Raw genomic sequence first — 27,859 nt, forward strand, 5'->3', positions numbered from 1 at the left:
ATTTATGCCCTATCACCCTCCTTCCCCCTCCTCTCCTCAGTGGCCCCTCACTCACACCTAACCTAACCCAACCACACACTTTGCAACACCACAACCACCTCTTGCATCAACAACAACCAGCACTCAACAGTTGCTAATTACTGTCTCACTTCATAGACTGTAGCTAGCCACCTGAGATGAGTAAAAAAATTTTATAAATGTCTTAATTTTATATCTTCAACTTCATGAGAAAAAACTTTAATATGTCATGCTTCTTGTGGTAAATGGACTAAACATCGAATTCCCAGATGCTGCAGTTACAGTATTGGGTTTATGAGTTTTACTTCAGAAAAATATTTGGTGGGTAACTTTTATTTGTCACTTTATTTTGTAGTTTTATGAACGAAAAGTTGCGATTTATGATTTGGCCTCGTAATTATCTCAACAGGAAATACATACCGGTATTCGATTCTTTTCCAGTAAGTGTACGCTTCATAAAGTTAACTCTGCAGATATGTACCTTGACCCTGTTGTTGTTTCACATTTTGTTTGTTGAATATTTGAATGCTCTTTATAATGGGCTGTAATTAAAAAAAATGCAATCATAACTGCAACCCTAAGCATGAATTAAGTTATATACCGGTAAATGTTAAATTACACTATTCACTACATATCCTCATTGTTATGCTTGTAATTCTTAGAAATACTTAGAGAAAATGTGTGTGAGGGAGAGGGAGAGAATGTAAAATGCATGGGTGTTTGTGTACATAGGTTTGGATGTTTTGTATGTACACATATGAGCATGCATGTGTTAAGAATACTCAAAGTATTTAGACCTTTTTGTATTCTGTACTGTACTGTGCTTTGTCCGTCTTTGAGAGCTTCTTAATGGCCACAAGCTTATGGCATGAATTTTGACCAGTTATATCTTACATTTGATGAAAGTTATTATCAAACAATAATTAGTACTGTAGCATGTTTTCTTGGATCAGTAATGAGGGCATAGTAGTAACACTGTTGCTGCACTAAAGGTCAAGCTCAAGGGTCACTTGATAAATAAAACAAGATTGAAGATGAGTGAAATATGGATGGTGATGACTTAATGCTTTTATTTAATCTTTTCAAAGTAGACCTTTATTATTCTGTGTGCATGACTCCCAATTATTAGCCTTTTTATTTGTGGAATAACTATCCAAGGCAAAAAAAAAAGTTAGGACCATTGTTTTGATATTTGCAAATGTTATCCTTATTATCTGTGGTTCTCTGGCTATTTTACTTAGTTCAATTACTAATTGCTCCCCTACCACCCCATCCCAGGTTTTCCTGTCCATTCAAATGTGGCACTGTGGGAAGAGTGTGCGTGCTTCATTGTTATTTAGGATGCTACAGAAGCAACATGAGTCACAGTGCATCTCTTGCTTCATTGGGACATTGTGTATCTTGTGTTCAGTACACCATGTACAGGTATTATAACTTCCTGGCAGTCTTTGTACACTATTTCTCTGTGTATTACAATGGCAACCATGTGTCCCATGCAGCCTTCTAGTGATTATGGAGTTTAAAAAAAAAAACTTTGGCTTAGAAATTATGTTATCAGCCCACCTGCCTACCACCACCATCTGCTGTGTTAACCACCACCACCATTGTTCACTCTCTGTATGACTCTAAATTTTTCAAATCATAATTCTAAGTCTTTTAGTATAGTACCGTACTGTACTGTTTATATTAATATAAGAGTCTTAGTGAGGAATAATTCCTTCTTAAACAGCCAGCTTAGAACATATATTTTTCTCACAAGTTTTATTGATCAGTTATTCCATTTATTATCCAGGAAAATAATCTGGCAAATAATCAGGAGTCTGCTGCACTGTATATATCTGTATTATTATTTATCATGTTACGGTTGAGCACTTTGGTATCTCAAATATTGCTTTTTGGTGCACAATGGTTGATCTTATTTGTTGTGAATGTTTTAATTTATAAACTGAAGGTTTTAAGACTTGTAAAATAATTAGCCATAACAAAAAATCTTGTTATAAGAAATTACCATCTGATATGTCTTGTCTTCAGTTTGTTATTTTTCTTATAATGTAATTGGGTAGCTCATGTAAAATCTTCCTGAGCATTTCAGCATGTGGTCACCAGCACACCTTGAAGACTCAACAGCTGTTACTTCAGACATTTGCTGACGAATCCTGCATGCTGGTTTGGTTGTCCTTTAAATGAAGCAATTGTCTTATGCTTGCACCAAGAAATAAAAGTGTGTGAACAGAACCGACATTTCATCGAAACTCCCTCTACTTTGAGTGTCCTTAGTGCCTGTCACAAATTCCTAGAAGTTAATGATGAATTTATTTGTGTAGTGACAGTGCAAAAAAGTGGATGAAACTTAGTAGATCAGATATAGAGGTTACCTGTGCAGAAAGGGGTTGGGGATAGGGGAAGTAGCCTTGGTTAGAGAAAATTGACAAAGATTAGGTATTCATCACATGATATAAAATATAGTAATTTACTTTGATTTGGGTAATTTATTGCTTAAAGATGATTACAATACTAGGCTCTTATGATTACAGTACTGTACTAGGCTCTTATGATTACAGTACTAGGCTCTTATGATTACAATACTAGGCTCTTATGATTACAATACTAGGCTCTTATGATTACAGTACTAGGCTCTTATGATTACAGTACTTGGCTCTTATGATTACAGTACTGTACTAGGCTCTTATGATTACAGTACTGTACTAGGCTCTTATGATTACAGGACTGTACTAGGCTCTTATGATTACAGTACTGTACTAGGCTCTTATAATTACAGTACTGTACTAGGTTCTTATGATTACAGTACTGTACTAGGCTCTTACGATTACAGTACTGTACTAGGCTCTTATGATTACAGTACTGTACTAGGCTCTTACGATTACAGTACTGTACTAGGCTCCTTTATGATTACAGTACTAGGTTCTTTTATTCCACTGGCAGGAAGACCCTTCTTCAGTCTTAGCCTTCTTGATGCAGACTACTCTGTTGTCTAAATTGTAAAACTACTTTTTATGTCACTTAACACACCGCTGTTATACCTAGATTTTTTACACTTTACATTTTGATATTTTTCTTGAAACGTGATAAGGAAATTTAGAATGTATATACTGTATCATACACCAGGGTGGTAGTATGTGTATTTTGTAGGATTATTTAAGATAAAAACAGGAATGTGATTTTTTATAACAAATAGATAGCCCTAATTATCCAGATTCCTTTGTGTATGTTATGTTACTGAAAGATTGAATGTGCAGAGTGCCTTTGATAATGCTTGCAGCTCAAATCTGAATTTACTGCTGTTAACTGCATTGGCTTGGTGCATTTTTCTTATAAATAAAAGCTTTGTACTACATAAATGCAATTTATACATGTTATGACATTTGTTGGTATGTTTCTCAGCCAGCTCCTCCTGGTTGCATGCAGCAGCTTATTTTAGCTTCATAGATTGTACTCTTTGTAATGTAAGTGGATAACCGTTTGTTACTCATAATTTATATAACGCATGGAGCTTTTATTTAAACTGAGTTAGTACAGTATTTGTGATCATCTATAAAAGTACGATAATATTAGGATGTGCTTAACCCTTAGGCCCCAGGTGACGTTCCAGAACGTCCACCTATTGCCTCCTTTTTTTTTTTTAGTTGATTTTTTCTCGATTTGGGGGGGGGGGGGTTGTTAATTACAATAGCACCCTAACCTGGGGCTTAAGGGTTAATGTACTGTAGCCTCTCTTGGTTTATTTATAGTACCATATCCTTTTGCAGCTTTACAGTGCAGTATTATTTTTCTTTGTTTTTACGAGTATTATACTAGTTTTGATTATCCTTATGTAGCTGTTTACACACCATTCCTATTTTAGGTTACTGTATTTTAATTTTGTTCATAAAATAATGATTCATGGTCTTTTTCCTTTGGAATTTGGATAAGGAAAAAAAAAGCATTCATAATGAGACACAATGATTCCTTGGCTTGACATGTAAATGGTGTCAGAAAATAAGAGGCATGAGAACATCATGATGTTTGTGTAAAGATAATGCATCAAGTATGTCTTGGAATACTGCGGTACCCACAGCATGTCACCAAAATAAAAAAAATCTTTAAATTCTGGTTGATGATTTATCAGTCAGGTAATCTGCTGAAATGCAGTACAGTACTTGTACTGTACTAGCATAAATAACAGTTCCTTTTCAAATGACCCTTTATTCACAAAGTGAATTTACAGATTATTAGTTATCTAACTGAGATTTTAATAGCATATACAGTAGATGCTAATGGTTCTACTAAAATATATAGTCTCACCACTAATAATAATAATTAAAATGCTGATAGTGAGGAGCTTTAAAATATTCAGATATATTAAGGTAATGAAGTAGAATGTGAACACAGTTTCATATTTCACTTCTGTAATGAAAATGTGTTAATCTTGAAAAAAAAAATCACCAAAAGTCTCACATGACATAGATGGAACAAATGAGAACAGTTTTGCGGAGACTTTCATTTTGGCGGTCTTATAACAAGGCAGAGACAAATAGTCATTTTACATTGGATTCCTTTTGCGCTTATGCTACATACAGTAGTTCTCGACATTTTTGTGTGTGAAAGTCTTCTTTGATATATAACTATGTGGCACCTGCTGGAATCATGATTACAAGAATTGGCAAGTATTGAAATCAGTACACTAAGTGCATTTATGTCCTTCCCCTGATGTACTGAAAAAAAAAAGAAATAAAAATATTTAAATTTGTAGGGTTTAAAGATTGGGGATTATGAGTTACATAAGGGTTTTTGGGAAATGCAAATTGTAACCTAGATTGTCTTACTTTAGTAAAATTAATCTAGCTTTTTTATGATAATGTCAAGCATTATGGGTGAGATCACTCATTACACTCTAGAAATGGTTAAATAAAAATTTGTCACCAATTGTGATGTCACCTGGATATGCCTGGAGTTCCTCTTGATCTAGTGATGGCAGTTGTATGCAGTAAACCAAGAGGTCACTGCTATGTCCTGGTTATCAAGGTTGCATTAGTCTCCAGCAATTATTTATAAGAAATAACTGAATTGTGATCGATTACTTTAAGTACTTAGGGTTACCATCAAAGGTAAGATAAATAGCTTTCATAGTTAATGCTTGGATGTGCTTTTTGTTTTTTGTTCTTCCCATAGTATTGGTTTTGTTGTAGCTTATATTTGATTTCTTTTCTTTTGAGTTTTTTAGGCTACATTTATTTTAGTTTTTCTCCTTAGTTTTGTTAATTTGGTGTGTTTATGTTTGCAGGTTGTGGTGTAGGCGTTTGGACTGTAGTAGGACTAAGGCTGCGTGTATGTTGTTGTGTAGTGTGTGGCTTACTGCATGATGGCTGCTGCTGCTGCCTTGGAGGGTGCTGGATCCCCTACCAAGGAGGAGCTCAATATGCCTCCTGTTGTTCAGCCTCGTAGAGGAGCCTCCGCTGGCACCAATTCCACTCTGTTGCATGATTCTGCACTGCGCACTGCCACCAACAATGCCACTGCCAGTACCCCCAACATCCCTGCCTCAGTGGGAGCCTCCCTACATTCACCCATATCTACACCCACAGGCACCAAGCTGGCTGTCACCACACCCTCTGAGTCACCTGCGGGGGGTGAAGGTGCCAGGATAACTCTTGACGAAGAGAAAAAGATCGCACTCAGTCAGCTTCAAGAGCTGGAAGTAGCCATTAAAGTACGGAAAGTGACCAAGGTGGACGGCCGTAAGATCCGGTGGATTGAGTATCGTGCTCGGAAGCAAGCTGAAGAAGCAAAGCAAGGAACTCAGAACAAGAAAAGAACACGCAGAGCCAAGTCAAAGTCTAAGGGAGGGGAGAATAGTGAGAATGATGCAAACGTTGTGAATAACAATAATAATAATAGCAAAAGTGAAAGCACAATGAAAGTGGATATGGCCAGTACACCATTGAGTGTGGTTGGAACAAACAATGTCTTAGAGAGTATGAAGCAGCAGTTCTTGCAGGGCACAGAAAGTATAGATGAACCACTTACCAATGGTAAAACAAATTTAGCTGAAACTACAGTTACCACCCAAAAGAGAAAATCAGGGAGAACTCGTAGGTCTGTCAACACTCCTGAAGGAACGAGCCCCAAAAATAGCACTCCGAAAAGACTAAGTCCAATTGAAAATAAAGGAATGCAACCCCAGAGTGGAAATGAAGTAAAGAACACTGCATCTGCAAATAGCTCAATAATAGATACTTCACTCAGTATACCAAACACACCAACTACACCATTAAACTCAGACCCAGTTGCCTTGAAGAAGAAGTTTTTTGCCCCCAAGTCATTAACAAAGGGTTTGCGTGAGGTTCGCAAAGTAGAAAATGGGGTGGAGGGAGAAGTTACAGTGAAATTAGAAGATAAGAGTTCCCCAGTTTCTTCCCCAATTACTACTTCAGTTGCCTCTTTATCTCTAGCAGCACTTACTCCAGATGTAGCTGAAGAGATGAAGACTGAACCTAAAACTCCTGAAGCAAAATCTTGTGAAAGTAAAAGTACTGAAACTAAAATATCCTGTCCTCTTGTCAAGGCAGCTGCAAAATTACTTTCCCTGCCATCTGTAAGATCAAGATCTGCTGACAACACAACAAAGAGTAAAAAAGTAGGTGCTCAGAAAGGAGTTAACAAAAAAGTCACTATGAAAGCTGGTGGAAGATCAGAATCAGAACCCAGGAACGTAATGAATGGTCACAGCGAAGTATTACAAAATGGTTCAGCAGAGAAGGGCCCCTCTGCAAAAGCCTCATCTGTCAATGAGCGGGCTACACCCAACAGAAGTAAAGTTAGTAAAGAAGATTCCCCTGCCAATACTGTTGAAGTTGAATCTCCAGTAAAACGACCAAGAGGTAGACCACCCAAGAGAGGATTAGGAGTGAATAAAGACGGCAGTACCACTGCAGCTGGAAAGTCAAGTAAGAAGCTAGCAACTGTGGTTGTTGATGTTCATAATACAATGAATGGTGAGCCACAGACTGTGATTCCTGTCAGCAGACCAGTTTTAAGAGGGAAGAGAACTTCTCCAGCTAAGAAGTCACAAAAAGCAGCAACAGTCTTACCAGAGGATACGGAATGCTCAAATATAAAAGATTTATCTCCTTCACCAAAAAGACCAAAATCACATGAAGAAATTAAATCCCAAGTTGAAAAAGATCAAAAAGATCTCCTGCAAATAGTTCCTGTTCAGAGCACTAAAAAAAGAAAAGCTGCCACAGTTAAGAAAGATAATGCAGGTAAGAAAGACAAGGAGTCTATACAAGAAAACAAAGAAGAAAATGCAAAGTCAAGTGCCTCACTGTGTAATCAAACACCAGTATCCCCTGATAAAACTCAGAGTACAAAGGTGGTTAAATGTGTTCAAAAACCTTCACATCAAGAAGTGCCCGCATTATCTGAACTCGAAAATCCCACTGCCATTTCAACGAGCCTTACTTCTAATAAGGAACAAAAAATTTCAAAACAAAGTCCAAAAGTCAAACCAGTGCAAGCCAAACGTAAGGAAACCAGTCAGGATTTGGCTAAGTCTGTAATGGAGAAAATAAGCCCAGCAACAGGAGTTAATAAGGATGCTGAAAGTGCACCGGCACAAAAAAGTGATACTATACAAAAAATTATGTCTGGACAGAAGGCAAGACTCATACCAAAGGTCATTTCTGCGGATAAACAGATCCCGGGACAAAAAATAAATTCATTGCCAAAAGTTACTGCTGCAGATTCCTCTGTACAGAAGGACAGTACTTTGGCCAAGGATAGTGCTGTTGTGAAGGAGGGAAGTTTGGTGAAGAGCAATGCATCCTCAACACTTAACATGTTAGAGAAGACGAGTTCTCAGAAGGGAGACAATTTAGAAAGTGATAGTTTTGTGGAGGAAGATGTTGTAATACAAAAGAGCACTACTTTGCCAAAAGCTAATTCCTTAGAGGAAGATATATCTGTGCAAGAGATTATTCCTTTGCTTGAAGATAATTCTGCTGAGAAGGATATATCTGTGCTAGCTCATAGTATATTAACAGAGGCTGACTCTTCAGAAAAAGATACTTCTGCTGAAGAGAGTAGTATTTTGCCAGAAGGTAAATCTACAGAGAAAATTACTCTTCTTCGGGCAAGTAGTACTTTGGTGAAAACCAAGTCTACAGAGAAGGATACTCCTCTACAGGTTAGTAATACTTTGACAAAAGCTAGTTCTACTAGGCTAGACAGTATTGTACAGAAAAATATTACACTGCCAAAAGTTGTTGCTACAGAGGGAAATATTCCAATTGAGGAAAGTAGTACATTACCAAAAATTAGTTCCTTAGAGAAAGATAAGTCTATGCAGCAGGGTGAAGACAAGTGCTTACAGAAGGATAGTTTGTTGCCAAATGACAGTTCTACTAATAACAATGATCCAATACAAAAAAGCAGCACTGGCCTGACAGACAAGGGTATTTTCCCTGTAAAAGAGAGCCAAGTGCAAAAAATAATTGAAGTAAACCAAACACCAACAGGTAGTCTACAATTGGAAGACTGCCCAGTGCAAAAACTAATTGTTGCGCAGAACAATAATGAGTTACAGAATGATGATAGAATACAGAAGAATTCTTCACAACAGAGAGGTATTTTACTTAAAGGAAATACTAATAAGAAGGAAAATAGAGATCATAAAATCACACCATTGCAGAAAGACCATCATATTCAGAAAAATAGTTTGGCTCAGAAAGGTCTCCCAGTACTGAAAGTCACCCCATCCCAAACAGACAACTCACCTCGGATATTTTCACAAAAAGATAGACTTGATCAGAGCAAAACCCATGTTCAGAAGGACAGACCTGTACAGAGACGTACTCTGGCTCAGAAAGTTAATGCACCAGAGAGAGAGAGTTTAATTGATAGTAATAAACTAACTGGGGGTGGTGACTCAGACCAGGTTAATAGTCTTGCTCAGAAAGAAAACCCAGGAGGTCACAAAGATAGTCCAAGTCAAAAAAGTAGTCCTAAAGTAAAAAATGCTCCAGTTCAAGCAGAAAGTGTAATACAGACAGACTTAGTAGAGAGAGGTGTTCATGTTCAAGAAATTGAGAAGAAAGTTGAATTTAGTTCAACTATAAACTGTCCAAATGATAATGAAATAAACCAGATCAAGCAAGTACAGGGTGTGAAGAATATTTGTGATCTAGAACAAGATGTAAAGATTGTGCAGAAGGATAACATGGAAGATGTGATAGTAAAAGAAACACCCAACTTAGAAAAAGGTCTTGGAATACCAAAAAAGGCAGAGATTGAGGTTGTTGATCTGGAAGAGAGAGTTAACACAACACACAAAGAAAGTGATGAGGTTCAGGTAATTAGCCAAGCACACAAGGGGAAAGGAAAGAGGCAAGGTAACCTAGTTCCAGCAGAAACTAGTGAACAAGAAAGTCAAGCAAATATTTCAGTAAAGGGGAGTCCAGCAATTGTGCAAAAAACAAAAGAAAGTGGACTTTGCATGAAGACTCCACTAATAATTGAAAAGGGAGAAACTAAGAATAAAGAAAAGACTAACAGCCAGGAAGTTATCAAAGCCCCAGAAGCTAGTCCAGCCCTGGACAAAAGTAGTTCTCCAGAAGTTATTGAAGAAAGGGGGACCAGGAAACCACCAGTACAAAATGTCTTGCAAGAAGGGAGAGCTGTGGCAGGACCCTGTTCCACATCAACACCTTTAACAGAAGTTCCAGTTACCTCAGTTGCAAAGTCAAAAGAAAAAGTACCACGGATATTGAAACAGCTTTTCCAAGATGAAGGTGTCCAAAATATGCTCAAAAGTATGGGTGAAGACTCAAGCATTGCACCTGAGACTTCCCCAAATAATGACCCTGGTGCTCACAAGCTGCGTCCTAAGAGGGCCACTGAGCCAATGCTGGCATTCTCTCCTGATTTTGAAGCCATGGAAGCACTTTTGACAACGAAGAAAAAGAGAAGAGGAACTGAGCTAGATACTTTGTACATGGATGAAGGAGTCCTTAATCTGCTGACTAGTTTAGAGCCCCACTCAAGAAGAAGTCATCAAGATGATGCTGCCAGTGACACATCTCAAGCCAGTAGTTCTAGGAGTGTTAAAGGCATCAAAACGAGTAAATCTTCTCTTGAGTTGAATTCTGAGAGCAGGAAAAGAAAGTTAAGTGGAGCAAGCACAGTTAGCAATACATCTATTAGATCTATGCAACCACCAGATTCTAAAAGGGCACGATTGGAAAGCCAAGACCCTAGTGAGGATCCTTATGAATTAGCTGCTGCTGAAGAATTCCAGGAACGGCCTGTTAGTGTAGAACCTATTGCCTCGGATGTGGATGTGAGTCTAACTAAAAAGAAAGGAAAGCCAACTCTTCCATTATCAGTTCGACAAAAAAATAAAGCTATAAGAATACAGTTGAAACTCCAAAAGCAGAAACAATTGAAAGTTACGGGTAGTGATGTTACTCCACACAAGGAAGATGATAACATGAATTTGGCTGAACTCCAGGAAGTGTTGAGGAAGGCAAAAGAAACGTTTAACGAAACGCCTCTGGGACCCACTCCTGCAGAGAAAGAGTCAGATAGGTCTGTACCCCCTTTGAAAATAAAGCTGGCATCTGACAGTGTAACAATTAAGCCTGTTAGTAGGCCCAGTCCCATTCAACAGATTGCTATGGTAGATATAGGGAAACAAACGAGATTACCTGCAAAACAGAATATTAGTGACGTCCCTAGTAGACTCATATCCAGACCAACACCAATGCAGGAATCAAGATTGACAGCGAGAAATACTATGGAGAGGCCCAGACCATATCCAGAAAGACAGACACCTCCACCTCAGCTTCGGAGATTTGACAACATATCCAGCCCTACTGCTGCAAGTAAGTTGACAGTTCGAGCATTCAGTCTGGTACTGCTCATAGTGATACAGCTGTACTGTACATGTTAGTTTAATTTTTCAGTATCTGTACAAATCATTAGTTAAAATTGGAAATGAGTAATAAATTACATCTTATTTTAACAGTGCAGTACAGTAATGATAATCTGTAGTTTAAGTCTACATTCTGAAGTTAGGTAATAATTGGATTGCCATTCAAGGAGGTATTCTTATAAAATATTTCTGAGAATATTCTGTAATATTTTATGCCTTATTCCATCAAACTCATCTCTTTCAGGTTCTCATATTTCAATATTTGTTATCTTATAGAATGTCTGTCATGAATTTTGCATGTTAGGTTGGTCATCTCAGAAGTTATCTTGGTTTTAACAGCTACAACAGCATGTTGAAAGATTTAGGATTATTGCAATATGTACATACTACCTGTACTGTATAAAGAAAAGAAATGACGATGAAGAGTTGAAGAAACTATATTTACATTGAGGATGTGTTCTTAGAAAACATATTTGGTGAAACAACGTAATCCGTATATATTTTCTCATAGACTTAATGTTCTAGGTGGGGGAATGCAGTCCTGGGGGCATTTTTTTGGTAATTTTTCACACACAAAAAAATAACTGAATAACTACCAAAAGATATACAATATTGTAATAAGTGTTAACATAAATGATGCGATATATGTGCACAAAAATAACCTACCAGTAAGTATAAAAGATTTTATTATTTAAGTCAGAATACAGTGTGTGTGTACAGGGCATGTGTTGCGTCGTCTGAACTTATGGACTGTGCTGGCTTAGTCCAGGATACAGCCTGTTGGTAGAAATGCAACCTCTATTAGTTTAATACTGAAATATTTTTTTTTATTGTACTTTCACTTGTTTTATAAATGTTAACCAGGAATCTAAACATTTCAAAATATTTTTTTTTTCTTAGATTGCCCCCGAGGGGACTAGTTTATTGGGTACCCCGTTACATTCTGTGCAAGGTGAAGCGTTTACAGCGCCCATCTGGGAAGCATGTGTAGTTCATGCTTGCCTTTATGACTAGTGCATTAAAGGCATAAAAGCCTGAAGGGTCATGAGATTTGTCAGCAAGTTAATAAAGTGACAGAATGATGAGTGTGTGGGGCAAAATTCCCGGAACAATTTATCTGTTTAAGGCAAAGTGTGGCAGGTCCCTAATAATGTCAAGTGCCAGGCCTGTCACTAGGAGGAGGGATATCTGGTCAGGGAGGGAAGAGGTGTTGGCAATGGCTGAGGACCTGTAGGAGGAGGTCATAGGGCAAGTGAGGATGTAGTGAGAGAGGGTGTGAGAGTCGGGTTGACCACGAAGTTTACAAACAGTGCGGCCAGGCTCTGGGTTGCCAATGTACTAGGCGTGGCGAAGTACAGTGGGAGTGGAGGTGATATGGTGTGGTGGGACAGGTACAGTAGCAGTGGAGGGAGGCACATAGGCATTGACAATATTGAGGGACATACCTTATAGTGAGTGATAGGCGTGTGCGTCAGCATACCGGTGGGGTACGGGTAGCCGGGGGTGGTGTCCTTAGGTCCAATAGGTAGCCCTGGTGGAGACAGCACAGACACAGGAGCAGGCGTGGCTTGCAGTGGGTGGAGGACAGGTTGAGGCACCACTTGTCGTGAAGATGAGGCAGGACTTCGTTCGGGGGTAGCAGGACACACCAGGGCAGGCCCGGTAGGCGCTACACCAGTAGTGAAGGCCACCGGCGGTGGAGTAGGCCGTGAGCAGAGGGGCGGGGGGGGCTCACAGGGGGACTACCAGCTTGTGTCAAACCAGAAGAGGGGAGTGACTGGGTGGCAACAGTGGGCAAGGGTACTGTAGGTCGGAGATGGTGGCACAGAGTATAACGAAGAGTTTTTCAGTGCGGTTGGTAAATTCTTGAAAGAGGGATATGATCTGTGTCATGTCACTGGAGGGGGTTGTGGGGGCACCGGTGGGAGCACAATGCCTGACAGTGTCAGAGTAGAGACGGGAGGAGGCCCAGTAGTAGTTGAGTTAGGAGACAGCGGGGCTGCTGTGTTACAGCCAGGTGAGGCCATACAGGGGCAGGTGTTGTTGAAGAAGGAGGCGTTATGTAGACAGAGGGACGAGAGGAGGCGGCCAGATTGGGGGGGCGTTGTAGATGCGGCCTTTGGGAAGGCTTTTCCTCTGGGACAGACTGGCGATTGGGGCGTTGCCGTGAGTCAGCATTGTGCCGGCCGCCACAGTTACAACACCTGGGATCAACCACATAGCCCATACCACCCCCATCAAGGTGGTCTTTGATTTTCTGGGCACAGGCGGCAGAGTTATGGTTACGTAAACAGAAGCGACATCTGGTCCGATCACGTCGGCAGCAGGATGAACGTAGGAATCAGTGGTGCCAGTGATAAAACTGGTGGTCACAGCAGGCTAACAGATGCAGTTATGAACATATAATGTTTTAATCTCGTAATTAATAATAAAACAATTTTAACAAAGTCTTTTATGCATAGAAATATGATATGTATTCAATAAATAAAATTCATTACTCACTGGAGGTTGCAGAGGAAATAGTTTGTAGAGGCTGCTCAGCATAATGATGGTGGCTCACAACTTTTGAATAAAAAAGAACCACTGCTAATTTGAAACAGTGACATTTCAATTGGAATTTGTTCTCTAATATGTGTATACACACACACACACACACACACACACACACACACACACACACACACACACACACACACACACACACACACAGAACATATCTGTTACAGCGGTTAGGGAGACGAATGACAGCAAGTGATAGAATTTGTTGCCCTGTATTCCCACTGCACTACTTTATGAAAGACAAGGCTTGCAATAATGTAAGAAGCAAAAATAATGTGCTGGGGATAAAGTTATAAAGTTCAACACAGTATTTATTACCTGGAACAAAATTTTTATTGAGTGAGATGAATAACACCATATAGTAATTGGTGTATATTGTGCAGTACTGTAATGTCATCCATAATTTAAAGCTCAGTAAAATTGCATAGAAAAGTGAAGATAATACCAAGGAAACTAGATGCAGTCAAAGGATTTTCATGTGCAAGCTTTATATCAACCTGTAATCTACACAGGTAAATCAATGTAAAAAATTTTACCTCTGGGTGCCGGGTTTCGAACCCGGACAAGTGGATAAACTGCCTGACTACCACTCCTGGTGGTTTGGGTTTTAAACCCAGCACCCAGAGGTGAAAATTGTTTACATCTGCAAGTTTCCCTAGACTTAATGCTTTGGCGATAAAGTCTAGGGAAATGGTTTGCCATGTTTCACAATAACCATTCTTGGTTGCATATTGCAAACCAATATTGCATGTGTGTGTAGAAAAGAGAGGCTGATGAATAAAAAGAAAGAAAATTAGATGAATGTGGCAAATTTAATTTCAATAATATCATAACTATACTTAAAGATGCCAAGGTAAAAGAAAAGTTGTTGTCCAGTATTGTCAGGCTGTAGCCTGATATACTGAATATTTGATATGTATTGAATGATTATGAAGATTATCCTTCATTAGAAGAAATACCACTTTTTGAAGCATCTCATTGTAAAAGTTGAGGTGAAAATTGGGCCATAATCCAGTCCTACAGCACACTCGGTAAAAAAAAGTACGGTATCTTTCCTGAGGACTCCAAGGAATTTTGAATTGAACAATCCACATACATGCAGGGCTACCAATGCGAGGTATGCCTCATGGGCCCTTATCAAAAGCCTTCGTTCATGGTGTCATTTTGTTTCGCACAGGAATTGTAAAGATAGTTTTTTTATTGAGTGTTCATTGTGTTATCTACATGAGGGAAAGATGGAAATATGTAAAATTGGCTACACTAGTACTTGGCACATGTTGGACAGCTTCAGTATCTTCACTATTGACACTGGAAGAACCACCTTTCAAATTATCAATCTTCGTGACTGAAAAACTACATTATAACAGTTTTTATGGTTTATCTTCCTCCTGTGTATTCATGCCCTAAAAGTGTGTGCAGCTTCTATTGCCTAGCTTCAGAATAACTGTAGAGTGTGGTGTGTGTTATGAATGAATTGTCCACTCTGCTCATTTTTACCCAGCACATAGCCTTTGAACTTGGGCAGGAAAACCTTTTTCAAATGTGGTGTTGGCTAATAAATAGGTATTTTGGCTCTAATTAGACCTCCTGCTTCCAGAGGACTACCTTTGCTTTTAGCCTTCAGCTGTCAAGTAGGGGCATAGCAGGATTGCTAAGCCACCGTAATGAGAGCCACTGGGTTATAGGTTCAGCAAGGTAATAAATAAGATTTGAGGATCAATCCATATACCATACAGTATATTTATTTGTGTGTTTTTATACTTGAAATTCAACCTTCTGTGAATACTTGCAGGCTTTTCATCGCTGGTCAGAACTTTTGATGGGAGTGGACATCAAAGGAGTAGGCAGAGGATTGGAGGAGAGTCTGTCCGTCAGTCCCAAAGGGCCAGTGTCAGACAGAGTGAAGGCAACTATCACTATCGAGATATTTCCCTTAGGAAGTTCAATAATTTTACACAGATCATCCTTTCGCCATCAACGACCAAAATGAAGAATGCTTTGAATTCGAGGGTAAGAAATATTTAGGGTATAGTATTTAATTTCTATATTTTTTATTATGTTTTAAGTAATACTGTAGTTGCATAAGGTTGCAGATTCAGTGGAACCCAGCCTTAATAGAGCCCAAACTAGCTTGACTTAACAAGACCTGACACAACCTCACAGAAACATCAGGTCTGATTAGGTTAGGATGGGGTCTGTTTTACACTGGACCCATTTGACCAGTCCCTTAATGAAAAACGTTTGTATCGTTAGTGTCTAAGTCTGGAGGATGGGATATTTGTAAGGATATAACAACCAGGATAGGGGAAGAAATGAACAAGGCCAGTGGGTGTCCAATATGTAATTTGCATATGAACAAGAAATGTATAATAATTGAGGTGTGTTAGATTGAACAAACAGTTTGATATTATGGGATACTGGAGTACATTAATTGTATATTGATATCTGACAGTGCATTTGTTTGCAATAGGCCCAGCTAGAAGCAAGACCAAACTATGCCATGTTTAGCATCTCTTGATAGGTATTTATCCCGTTTCTTTACTCCTCTCCTAGTTTATGTGTGGGATGAATCAAGATGTACAGAAGCCTCAAAGATGGAGGAAATAATTAGGATAGTGGTGAAAGACAAGTGTATTAAGCGGCAGGAAGAATTATAACAAACTTTAAGCTTTCTGTTAGCTTGTGTGTTATTATCTAAAATATCCTGTATTTTCTGCCAGATATATAAAATAAAGCAGCAAGGAACAAAGGGATCACACACCAGTGGTGCTCAACCTTTTTACATGAGGGGCCACATTAAATGGGCAACTGTGTGCTGAGGGCTGCAAGTTAACCTTAATGAGAAGTGTAGTAAATTATATACACATTAATATTGATGATTAAATATTAACCATGTATTGTAAACATAGAGAGGGAATCATAATCAGAACACCTCTTAAAAAATAGTATTTGTTTACATTTAAATTCTCTAAATATGCAGAAACATTAATTATATTTCTACTAGTTACCGAGGACAGCATTAAACTTCCCTGAGGGTTGCATGTGGCCCTCAGACAGTGGGTTGAGCATCCCTGACATACACTAACACCATATTTTATGTCTCTATTTCTCTCCTACCTCTCCCATCTCCTTTGATGGAGAGAGAAAAATAAGGGAATCTGTCTCTCCTCTCCTCTCCTCTCCTGCCTCACACACAGGGGGAGCTAAACATACCTTAGATAGTGATCCAATAAGTGTTCTTGGATCCTGCTGTTAGGGGAAGAATGTAGGCCTTATAAGTCTCCATTTTAGTTTACAGAGCATATGGCTGACAGGTGTGTGCATGTCTGTTATTGAGAGACAGCTGATTGGTTAAACATGGTTAGACAAAATTGGTCTTAGTCATGGAAGGAAAAACTTGGTATGGATCATCTACTGTTTATATGTCTCTTTAGTTTACTAAATTATAATCATTCTTTTTCTTGATTCTCATTCTCTCAGCTGTCTATTATTATCTGGACCGACCTTGATTTGTTTCTCTCTCAATACTTTTTTCTACCTCAACGTCTCATTATTGGGAATTTCTTATTCTCTATATCCTGCTAAATCCTTGCACATCTCTTCTGTTGTTTAAAAATTATTCCCTACTCCTCTTTCTTTACACTCATCTAGTAAACTAAAGGAAAAATCTAAACTTCATCTGTCGAGCACTGTTCCAGAGAAAGATGATGAGAGGGGAGGGGGGTGATTTAGGATTTGAATAAAACCCAAATTTTATCTTAACTGCATTAGTGTTTGTGTAATTTTTGTGTACTAGCAGATTCATTTGCTCTGTTATATGGTTAAGGATTAAATTTTTTTTTTTGTAATTCTAGGTTTTAAGAGAGCTGTGTGAAGCACTCAATATCCTGAAACGTGACGAGTCTGTACGAATGGTTTTACTCACTGCCACCGGCTCTACTTTCTGCCAGGGTGTTGATCTTACTGCACTTCAACACCACAATATTGAAACACGGAAGAAAAATGCTGAAAATCTCGTCCGAGGCATAAAGTAAGTTCCCACAATTCAATTTCCCTCTTGGAGATAATATAGTTCACTTAGTAATTCTTCTATACTGGACACATTTTTTGTGGCTTTGTGCTGTACAATTACAGGGAGTCCCTGAGTTACGAATGGATAACATTCCTTGGCCCTGTTTGAAGGTCATAGCAGTGTTAATTTCATAAGTTAGGTTAGAACACAACCATAAACATACAAAAACAAACAAAAAACAACAACAACAATAATATCCCACATACAGTAAGTCCTCTCTTAATGTCGTGGTTCCATTCCTGAAAACCGCAAAGTTAACGGAAACAACGTTAATGGAATCAATTTTCCCCATAAGAAATATAAAATAGAGGAGTTACGTTCCCAAGCCTCCCTTTCCCCTATAAAATACATTACGTATACAGAAAATCAATGGCATTTTTATAGAAAATAGTATATATATAAATAAACTAAATCGATTTGTATTGTGCTCACTGATGGGTGGAGGTGGTGGAGCGAGTGTATGGTGGGTAGCAAGTCACTGAGACCCGGCGGGTGGCTCCTCCTCCCGGTTAAAACCTCCATTTTCGTAGCAAGGCTAATGGTCTTACGTTGCTTCTTCACAACACTAACATCAGTAGCACTTGATGGGTGCTTGAAGCCATTTCGAATGATCATAGTACAGTATTAAGAGCAAAAACACTTAAACATGCATGAACGCTGTGGAAGCTTAACAAAGACTGGGGATGCCATGACGCTCCGTGGGTGAGCGTAGCGCGCCAAGATGAGAGAGGGTGATGCGCCGTACAAAGTATTCTGTGACAACGTTACACTGAATCGGCGGGACGTTAGCCGAATCATGGGTATCTAAAGAATAGTGACGTTATAACGAAACAACCTTATCGGGGTTAATGTTAAGCGAGGACTTACTGCATAACAATTAATATACATATTGTAAATAAAGTGTTGTTAAACAATATAAAGTACAATAATGTAAAAAAATTAAAATAGATAAATAAATAAATAAAGATTTTTGTGATGAATAAATTGGGATTCATTTGTAAGTACAGGTATTGGTGTTCATATTTTTGGAGTTTGTAACTCGGGGACTGCTAGATTCTATAATGTTCCTACTGACAATTGAATTACAAGGTAAGATTGAGGTGGCACTAGCCCAGTCAAAGCAATGGTTATTATCTCATATGAATGAACAAAACATAGGTTTCCTGGCCTGTCTTAACACTGTACGAGTATTTATGCTGTTTAAGTCTATCTAAAATGAATGACCATTTATGTGATGTTACAACATATTCTAAGTTCATAAATAATCCCCTCATCACAGTTAACACTCAGATTAACAAAAAAAAAATTTCTGTCCTCTTAAGTTAATGTGATACCTTGTATTAATTTTCAGAGACTTCCTGAAGGCCCTGGTACAGTTTCCTAAACCTATTGTTGCTGGTGTCAATGGGAATGCAATGGGCCTTGGGGTCACTATGTTACCCCTTTTTGATTTGGTTATTGCCAATGATAAGGCAGAATTTTACCTTCCTTATGCCAAATTGGGTCAAGTGCCAGAGGGAGGAGCCACATATACCTTCCCCAACCTCTTTGGTAAATTGCAGGTAAGTTTACTTCTTTCACTTCAAATATTTTCTTTTTTATCTGAGTCTGTCAAGATGATAGTTTCTAGCCTTGTTCAAATGCTTGTGTCTGTAATTAGTATTCTTACTTACAGGAAGTAATTTTGAGTTCAGTTTTGATGAACCTTTTAGGAAACATCTCAGAATGTGTTTTGAGTGTAACCTTTTATGACATCTAAAGTGACTAAGCGCCTTTAAAACGTTATTGTAACATTGAGACAAGAACTATATTTTTATATGACCTATGGTCTTTCAAGTGACCTGTTGTTAAATGACAAGACACAATATGCTCATCCATGATGAGTCTACATTACATCTGCAATGTTCATAGTCCCAGTTTTATGGAATTGGTAAGCCTAACTAGGTTAACTAAAATGTTTCATGGATAATCATGCTAATTTAAACAACCTTGGTTATACAGTCATGCGCCGGTTAACGTCCTAGATACGTTCTTGGAAACGTGAAGTTAACCAAAATGGATGTTGTCCGATCATCACTTAAACTTTGTATTTATACTTGCGTGTATGTGGATTACTATATACTGTATGTACATATTCACTTTTACTCTTAAATCACTACTGTAATATGATACAGGTGATTAATTTTTATCTCTTGTGCAAAATACATGACGTTTATATTAATATTATTCACTGTTTTTCAAGGATTCCAGCAACGTTGGGCAGATGGGGGAGAGGGAGCGAGGGGGCGTGGGGGGGAGGGGAGCGGGAGGTGAGGTAGTACCTTTGACAGTTGGCACAGGCCCAGTCTAATGCGTGTTTATTTATCAGTTCTTAAGTGACTAAGCTTCTCTCTTATAAAAAGCCAGTGAAATGACCTGGGTGAATATAATTTACATTGCTGGGATTCTTGTAAGATAGTGATTAATTTGAATATAAACATGCTATAATTTGCACTAGACATAACAATTTTAGTACCATAATCAAATTAGTACATGTACACTCCAGCTTTGCACTAAGGTCAATTATTTCTTTTACGTTTCTTTTAGTATGGTGTGTGCATGTAAATCGATGAAAATAAATGAAGAAATTTGTGTAAAATCTACCCAAAAATACAGTTGAAAAACTTTATTTTACAAAATGTACACTAATGTACTAAAATTTTTATCTCTTGAGCAAAATATATGACTTTTATGTTGAAATTAATCTCTGTCTTGCAAGGATTTCAGCAATGCAAATTATATTCTCCTTTAGTCTGAGATATTATATGAAAAAACTTCAGGCCTAAAAACCCCCCACGGGGGGTTGAGGCAATATGATTTGACAGTTGGCTCTGAAGACATGCGTGTTTATTTATCATTCCTTAAGAGTGACTAAGCTCTTCTCATAATTTGGCACCCAAACGACCTGGTGAATATAACTTACATTGCTGGGATTCTTGTAAGATGATGATTTATTTGAATACCTGTATAAACAATCTATATTTGCAATAGACATAACAATTTTAGTACCGTAATCATTTAGTACATGTACAGTACAGGTTTGCACTTAGGTCCATTATTAACCGAGGGACCACTGTATTGCAGTGTACTTGTACTGTACAATATTGACTAAATTCACTAGATAATGCACACAACTAATGGTTGGTAAAACTTGTCAAGTAAGTGAGTGTCAAGTCTGTCAGTGTGAGTGCTTGTGTCCCCCATCATAGGAGTCCGTTTTCTCTCGCTTCAGGATGCCTGGGTCCTCCGTTTTCTCTCGCTTCAGGACGCCTGGGTCCTCCGTTTTCTCTCTTAATCTTAGAGTGCACCAGAGACTTCGTTATTCCTTAATAATGACACAAAATTTGAAATTGCAACCCCAATTGCAACTGGGGTTGCAATTGTTGAGGCAACTAGATATGTCTGATTACAGCAAATGTGTTATTGTTAATTTGTAGGTGAAAGATTTTATCCTCAATAGCTGTAGGTTAACATTGCACCTGGAGGCAAATGCTTACGAAAGCCTGAGGAAGGATATTCCTTTAACACATAATATCTGGCCAGTATGGGAAGGATCATCGTGTCTCCATCAGGGGGTCGTGGAATGGTGGTCCAGCAGTCGTCACAGAAGTTTTGGGGGGGGGGGCACGGACGTATATGTGATCGGATGTTGTTCGGTTGGACGTTAACTGGCGCATGACTGTACCTAAGTGAAGTATTTATAGGTTCCAGTGGGTATTTAAATAACGGGCAGATCCAGGAAGTCCCTGGGTTTGGAACGAGTTCCGTTCCTATGGACGTTTGTGCATACTGTCATTACCGAACAACGTTTAAAATGCCACTTTATCATAGCCTAAGTCCTTATATACATCTAATATCATTTAATTTAAGACAAAAGAAAAGAATGACAAAATACAGTAAATGTATATAAAAAATAATCAGCATGTAAATAAAATGCTGTAAATTTTAATTTTAACTCTTACATTGAAACCTGGGGCTGGCTTCTCGCTTTTTACTGAATCAGGGCTAGGCTTACAGGCATACACTGCTGATTTTGATTTCCACCCCTATCACAAATAATCTTTCCATTTCAATTATCAATCTTCTTATTTGTTTTGTTATCACATTTGAATGCATTGGTGTAAATCCTTTTACATGTTCAAGAATTTTGTCTTTGTCTTTCAATATTGTTCCTATCATTGACCAACTGAAGCCCAAAGCTCTACCAATGATTGATGGTATTTCACCTTCTTCACAACTTTTAATTACGTCAACTTTCACTTCCATTGTAATTGTTTTCCTTTTCTTGGATGCACTACTATCACTTGCATCAGAGTTGCATTTGGGAACCATAATGGTAGCAGAAAATTTGAGTTACTAAGCAAAAAGACAACACCTTGCACTTGATCACATATGTTACTGAGATTAGCATAAGGCGTACTGATGCTACCACTCCTCACCCGCCACTCCGCTCCGCCATGCAAACTAGTTCTCATACGTTACTATGAAAAGTTGTATTTATGTCGTATTCTTAAAATAATATACTTTATGGGAACCTCATTCGTATTGACAGATGTTCATAAGTCAGACGTATGTAACCTGAGGACTTCCTCTATATAAATACAGGCGCTCCCCCCCAAATTCACAGATTTTTATTTTGCGGTTCTCTATTATCCGCGGATGACACCTGGATGTACCCAAGAATGTCTGCTGGTAGTTTTAAAGTTGCCGGCAATGTTGCGGCCGGGACAGGGAGCTATTCGTTCTAGAGACAGTAATTTTCTTTATCTGTATTGTAAATTGTGTGCGCACACACACACACACACACACACACACACACACACACACACACACACACACACACACACATATACTTACAAATAAATAATAATTGGAAAAATCCTCTCACAAATAATCAGAACAAATTTATTAAAAATGTGACAGTCTACCCTTAAGTCCGTGCTTTATTAATAAAGTAATAAAATACGAACTTGAGGGTAGACTCACATTTTTAATAAATTTGTTTCTGATTATTTGTGAGTATTTTCCCAGTATTATTTATTTGTATGTTTTGTGTGTGTGTGTGTGTGTGTGTGTCTACACACACACACACACACACACACATATATACAATACAGATAAAAGAAATAAGTGTCCTAAAGGGCAAACACATCAAAGGAATATACATTTCTTTTTACACAAGTAAAAATGTAACACCCCCACCCCGTCAGCAAATGTTATTCGCGGATTTGGCGATTCAATGCCATTTTGAGAACTAACCCCCGCGAATTTGGGGGACCTACTGTACACAGATACACCATGGCTGGTAGACTGTCAGCCAATGAGATGTTGGCTCACTCCTGTACTACTGGCATTTTTGTACAGTACTGTTTTATACTGAGTTGGCCCCAAAATCCAAACCAGTACCCTAGGTTGCCTCCCTACATTTTGTTAGAAATGACAAAGAATAATAATTTTATTATAAGTGCAGTAACAATTATGGGATAATTTTCTTTTTGTTTTTACTTTTACAGTCAACAAAGTTGTTCCTTGGCCACAAGATAACCGCATCTAAGGCTCAGGAAATGGGTCTGGTTTCTGAGTCTATATGGCCAGCTACTTACCAGCAGGAGCTCATACCTAAAGTGGCTCTCCTTGCAACACAGTCAGCTCAGGTAAATTAGAATGATTTTTTGTTTTTCTCTTATGTTTCTCTTCTGTTGAGGCATGCTGCATCCATTCCACTCTAAAAACTTGGGTGTTAACCCAATAATTGATGCAGTTGGGAGATCAAAGTTAAAACCATGACAAGGTTTTTTATTTATTTATTTATTTTATTAATTAGTTTTTTATTTATTTATTTTTATTTATTTTTATACTAATTGGAGATATAAAATTAAGAGGCCATAAAAAACTTATATAAATTTCGTACTCATCATAGGTGGCTAGCTATGGTCTATGAAGTGAGACAGTAACTGGCAACTGTTGAGTGCTGGTTATTGTTGTTGAAAGAGGTGGTTGTGGTGGTGCAAAGTGTGTGGTAAGGCCTTATGTAGGTAGTGAGCCACGCTGTGGTATGAGTGAGGGGCCACTTAGGACAGGACGGGGGGTGAGGGCGATAGGGCATAAATCGTTCAAAGATGATGATAGTTAGTTAATTTGAGGCTCCACCAGCCATATGTCTCAATCTAGAGTGTCTACCAATCATTGACTTTCTCTTCTAAGTGTGATTTTTGGTACACAGCTTTTATTTGTGGGGTGCCAAATGCCAATCAACTTGACACAACAATGGCGTGATTTCAGTAAATCAGCCGAAGAAAAATGATAGCAGTTAAATGGTTTAGTAAAATTGATCGGAAAAAATCAATTTTTATCCCATGTTTTTCCAATGGAAAAGAATATAGTCTTGGCAGGTATCCAACCGTGTAAACATGTTTTCCTGAATAAACAGCAGTGGATTTTAACCCAAATTTGTACATAGATACAATTACAACCTAATTAATGTGCAATGTACAGTACTGTACTCTCTCTCTCTCAAACACACACACACACACATGAATTCTTTAAAACTTTAAACTAAAAGTAGAATAGTTTTTTCCCATGCATTAAGGGACACTTAAACTAACATTTTGCCTTTAACCCGATAACTTCGACATGCATTCTCGAATGATAAGCAGAGGAGTGCGATTTAGATTCTGGTATTCAGAGTGTTTAGAATGTAGCGCAAATTTTTTTTTATATGGGGGTCAAGAATAAGATGTTGACTCTCAAGTTCCTCCACTGAGATGTACATCTTCTCTATCCTTCATTTCAGAAACCTCACAAAATCTTTTGTTGATGTATATACTGTACAGGGGGTCCCCCAAGTTCATGGATTTTTTTTTTTTTTTTTCTTTCCAGTCTTCTATTATTCACGGATGACACCCTGGATGTACCCAAGAATGTCTGTGGGTAGTTTAAAAGTTGACGCCATTTTTGCGGCTAGGACAGGAAGCCATTCGTTCTAGAGACAGTAATATCCTTTACCTGTATTGTAAATATGTGTGTGTAGACACACAAAACACATATAATATAATATTTGGAAAATCCTCTCACAAATAATCAGAAACAAATTTATTAAAAATGTGAGTCTACCCTCAAGTCCGTTCTCTATTACAGAACTTTATTAATAAAGCACGGACTTGAGGGTAGATTCAAAATTTTTATTAAATTTGCTTCTGGTTATCTGTGAGAGTATTTTCCCATTATTATTTATTTGTGTGTGTGTGTGTGTGTGTGTCTGTCTGTCTGTCTACACACTCACACATATATACAATATAGGTAAAAGAAATAATTTTCCTAAGGGCAAACACATAAAGGGAATATACATTTCTTGTACACAAGTAAAAATGTACACACACACACACACACACACACACACACACACACACACACACACACACACACACACACACACACACCAGCAAATGTTATTCGCGGATTTGGCGATTCGCTGCCATTTTGAGAAATGACAGCAAGGTGCTTGAGAGAAGGAGAGCATTGGCAACACTGCACATAGTACTTCTCACAACTAACACCCAATATACAAGCAATGACCGTTATACGATGGGGTTAGTCCTCAAGTGCTTGTTTGTGAACAAATGCTACATTACGCCTGGCAGAGTTTTCATGAATGAATGTTAATCACAGGAGAAAATGTTCATTTAATTAGTAGGACTATTTATATCATGGAACAATATACAAACAGATGAAAGCAACATGAAATATGAACACAACTACACTACCTGGCCATACAGTACCTGTTACACAGAGAGGGAGAGTGCTGTCTCTCACATGCTAGTGTGAAGGTGTACTGTACTGTATAAACTTTTATTCACAGCATCTATTCTGATTGTGTTAAAAGACATGGATTTGATACCCTAATGATCCTGAATAAATTCTCTTCAAGATGTTTCCAATAAGATATCCTTAAACAAAATATTTTGATATGATATAATGATGGGGACTCCATTCTTTTATTTAAAAAAATATTAATACAGGTGCTCCTCTACTTAAGAACGTTCAACTTACATTCTTTCACGAAATACAAATATCATCACTGAGGGGGGTTATCTGCCAGAACAGGTGTTTAATGTGGGTGTGACTGGATTATTTTGAAGAAAATTCCAGATAGAACAAACATTACCTAAGAGGAGAAGAGTGAGCCAGGTTTAAGGCTGTATTAAAGGGTATAGCTGTACTAAATATCCATAATCTTTTCATTTTCTACAATATGTTTGGTATCTACAAGAGTAAAGTTGGACTTACAACAAGCCTCAGGAACGTAACTCGTTCGTAAGTAGAGGAGCACCTGTAATTCTAAATGTTGTTACCAGAGCCAATAAAATCAGTTCTAATGAAATTAGACACCATTTTTTTTACCCAAATAATCATGAATAGATTATCTTAAAGTGTGAATGGACCCGTGGAATTTTCCATTCTTCACTGGGGAAAATTTTCCCCAAGTATAAACCGCATCCCACAGGGAGCTGTATTTATTTACACAAACACTACTGTACACGTACAATATATTGATAATACTATAAACAAAACAATATATATACAGGCAGTCCCTGACTTACAACGGGGTTAGGGACCCAAATCCAGGTCGTAAGTCTAAAATGCAAAAAATAATACATAGAAAATCTAAAATGAAATACAGCACAGTATAAGTAATCAATAATGAAAAATTAAGCAAGTGTTACTGTGTACTTACCTTTAATGTAGTCACTGAATGTACACCCTTAATGTAGTCAGCTGAATGTACATGGGGCCCCAATAATTATTTTATTAAACATGGAGACTACATTAATTGGATGACGCAGAGGAGAAGACGGGGCTGGGTGGGTCATCAATGTCGCTTTCTTCAGACAGGTTAACATACAGGGGATACTTGTTTGTTGAAGGTAATGGATCATCTTTAGGGAGTGAAGAGGCAGCACTGGTGGGGCATGAGGAGACAGCAGTGGGGGACTTCTTAAAATATATGTCCAATTTAGACTGCACAGTTTGCCTTTTCTTTTCATTGTAAATCTCCCTGTAGCAAGCAAGTGCATCTTGGATCATTCTGTCAACTTTTGCAAAATGCTCAACATTTTGATCCATTTCGTCAAACATTTGCATCCCCTTATTAATAGTAGCAAATGCCTCTGCCATTTGTTTCACTGAAAATTTTTTTTGTGTGGGGGGGGGGGTGCAGGTTCTTCTAAATTTTTACCCTCTTCCTCTGCAATTTTTTGTGCATCCAGTTCAATAAGATCCTCGTTACTCAGCTCTTCTGCTACACTTTCAACCAACTGCTCAACATCTTCATTATCAATTTCTAACTCCAGCTGTTTACCCAACTCCACTATCTTATTACTAATCTCAGAAATTGCTTCATCTTCATTAAATCCTTTGAAACTGTTCACATATTTTCAGGACTTTCTTCCATATTCCATTCATGCACTGACCTGTAACCTCATCCCATGCTGCAGCTATGTTCTTTATACATTTCAAAATGTTGTAGTCCTTTCAAAACTCTCAGAGCGTTTTCTCACCTTCAGTAGCAGCAACAGCCTGAGCGAAGGTCGTACGTAAATAATACGCTTTAAAAGAAGCAATAGCACCTTGATCCATGGGTTGGATGATATAGGTAGTGTTAGGTGGAATGTAGACTACAGTAGAAGTCCAAAAATCCGGACTGCTTGGGGATTGGGTCGGTCCGGATTTTCGGATTTTCCGGATTCTCAGGCAGTACTTTTAAAATTCAAATTTAATGAAGAATAAAGAAGAAATGAACAGGTACATTTTGATAGTTTATTCATTTGCAAATATAGCATGCTTCATTTATCAAAACGAGCAGTTTTAATGAAAAAGCTGTGAATTCTAAATTTTATTCTTTGCCTTTTATATATCATAAATTGTAGACTTTCCAATGTCGTATGTTTCCATTAGAACAGTATTGCTCACACCACGTTCTAGTTTCTTAATTATTTCAAGTTTGTCACTCAATTTCAATGTGTTCTTCTTTCTCTTCACACAACGAAGTTTATCTACTTTAGGAGCCATTATTATGGGCTTGTATAGTACTCTGTAAATGGAAAGAGTAGGACTCAAAATATTGTTATATTACAATGGTATTCTATTCATACTGTGCTTGATATAATGCATTCACGGAAATGTAATATTTTTGCTGAACGTACGTATTACAGTGGAAAGTGGGATAAAATCGTGACGAAAAC

The 27,859-nt window shown here is 38.0% G+C and overlaps 1 protein-coding gene across 3 annotated transcripts in view; it reads left to right on the plus strand.

Moving 5' to 3' along the window:
- Positions 1-27,859, plus strand: part of LOC121868614 (nucleoporin nup211-like) — a 61,456-nt gene that overhangs the window by 19,139 nt on the left and 14,458 nt on the right. For 2 of the 3 annotated variants that reach the window (XM_042369426.1, XM_042369427.1), the window contains 5 exons: positions 5,300-10,898; positions 15,300-15,517; positions 17,362-17,537; positions 18,931-19,141; positions 23,132-23,272. In XM_042369426.1, the coding sequence (XP_042225360.1) occupies positions 5,375-10,898; positions 15,300-15,517; positions 17,362-17,537; positions 18,931-19,141; positions 23,132-23,272 (6,270 nt within the window). In that variant the 5' untranslated portion in view covers positions 5,300-5,374. The remainder of the gene's footprint in view (positions 1-5,299; positions 10,899-15,299; positions 15,518-17,361; positions 17,538-18,930; positions 19,142-23,131; positions 23,273-27,859) is intronic. The other variant, XM_042369429.1, reaches the window with a different exon arrangement.

This window comes from Homarus americanus, unplaced genomic scaffold, assembly GCF_018991925.1.
Source record: "Homarus americanus isolate GMGI-L3 unplaced genomic scaffold, GMGI_Hamer_2.0 scaffold59495, whole genome shotgun sequence".
NCBI classification, from domain to species: Eukaryota; Metazoa; Arthropoda; class Malacostraca; order Decapoda; family Nephropidae; genus Homarus; species Homarus americanus.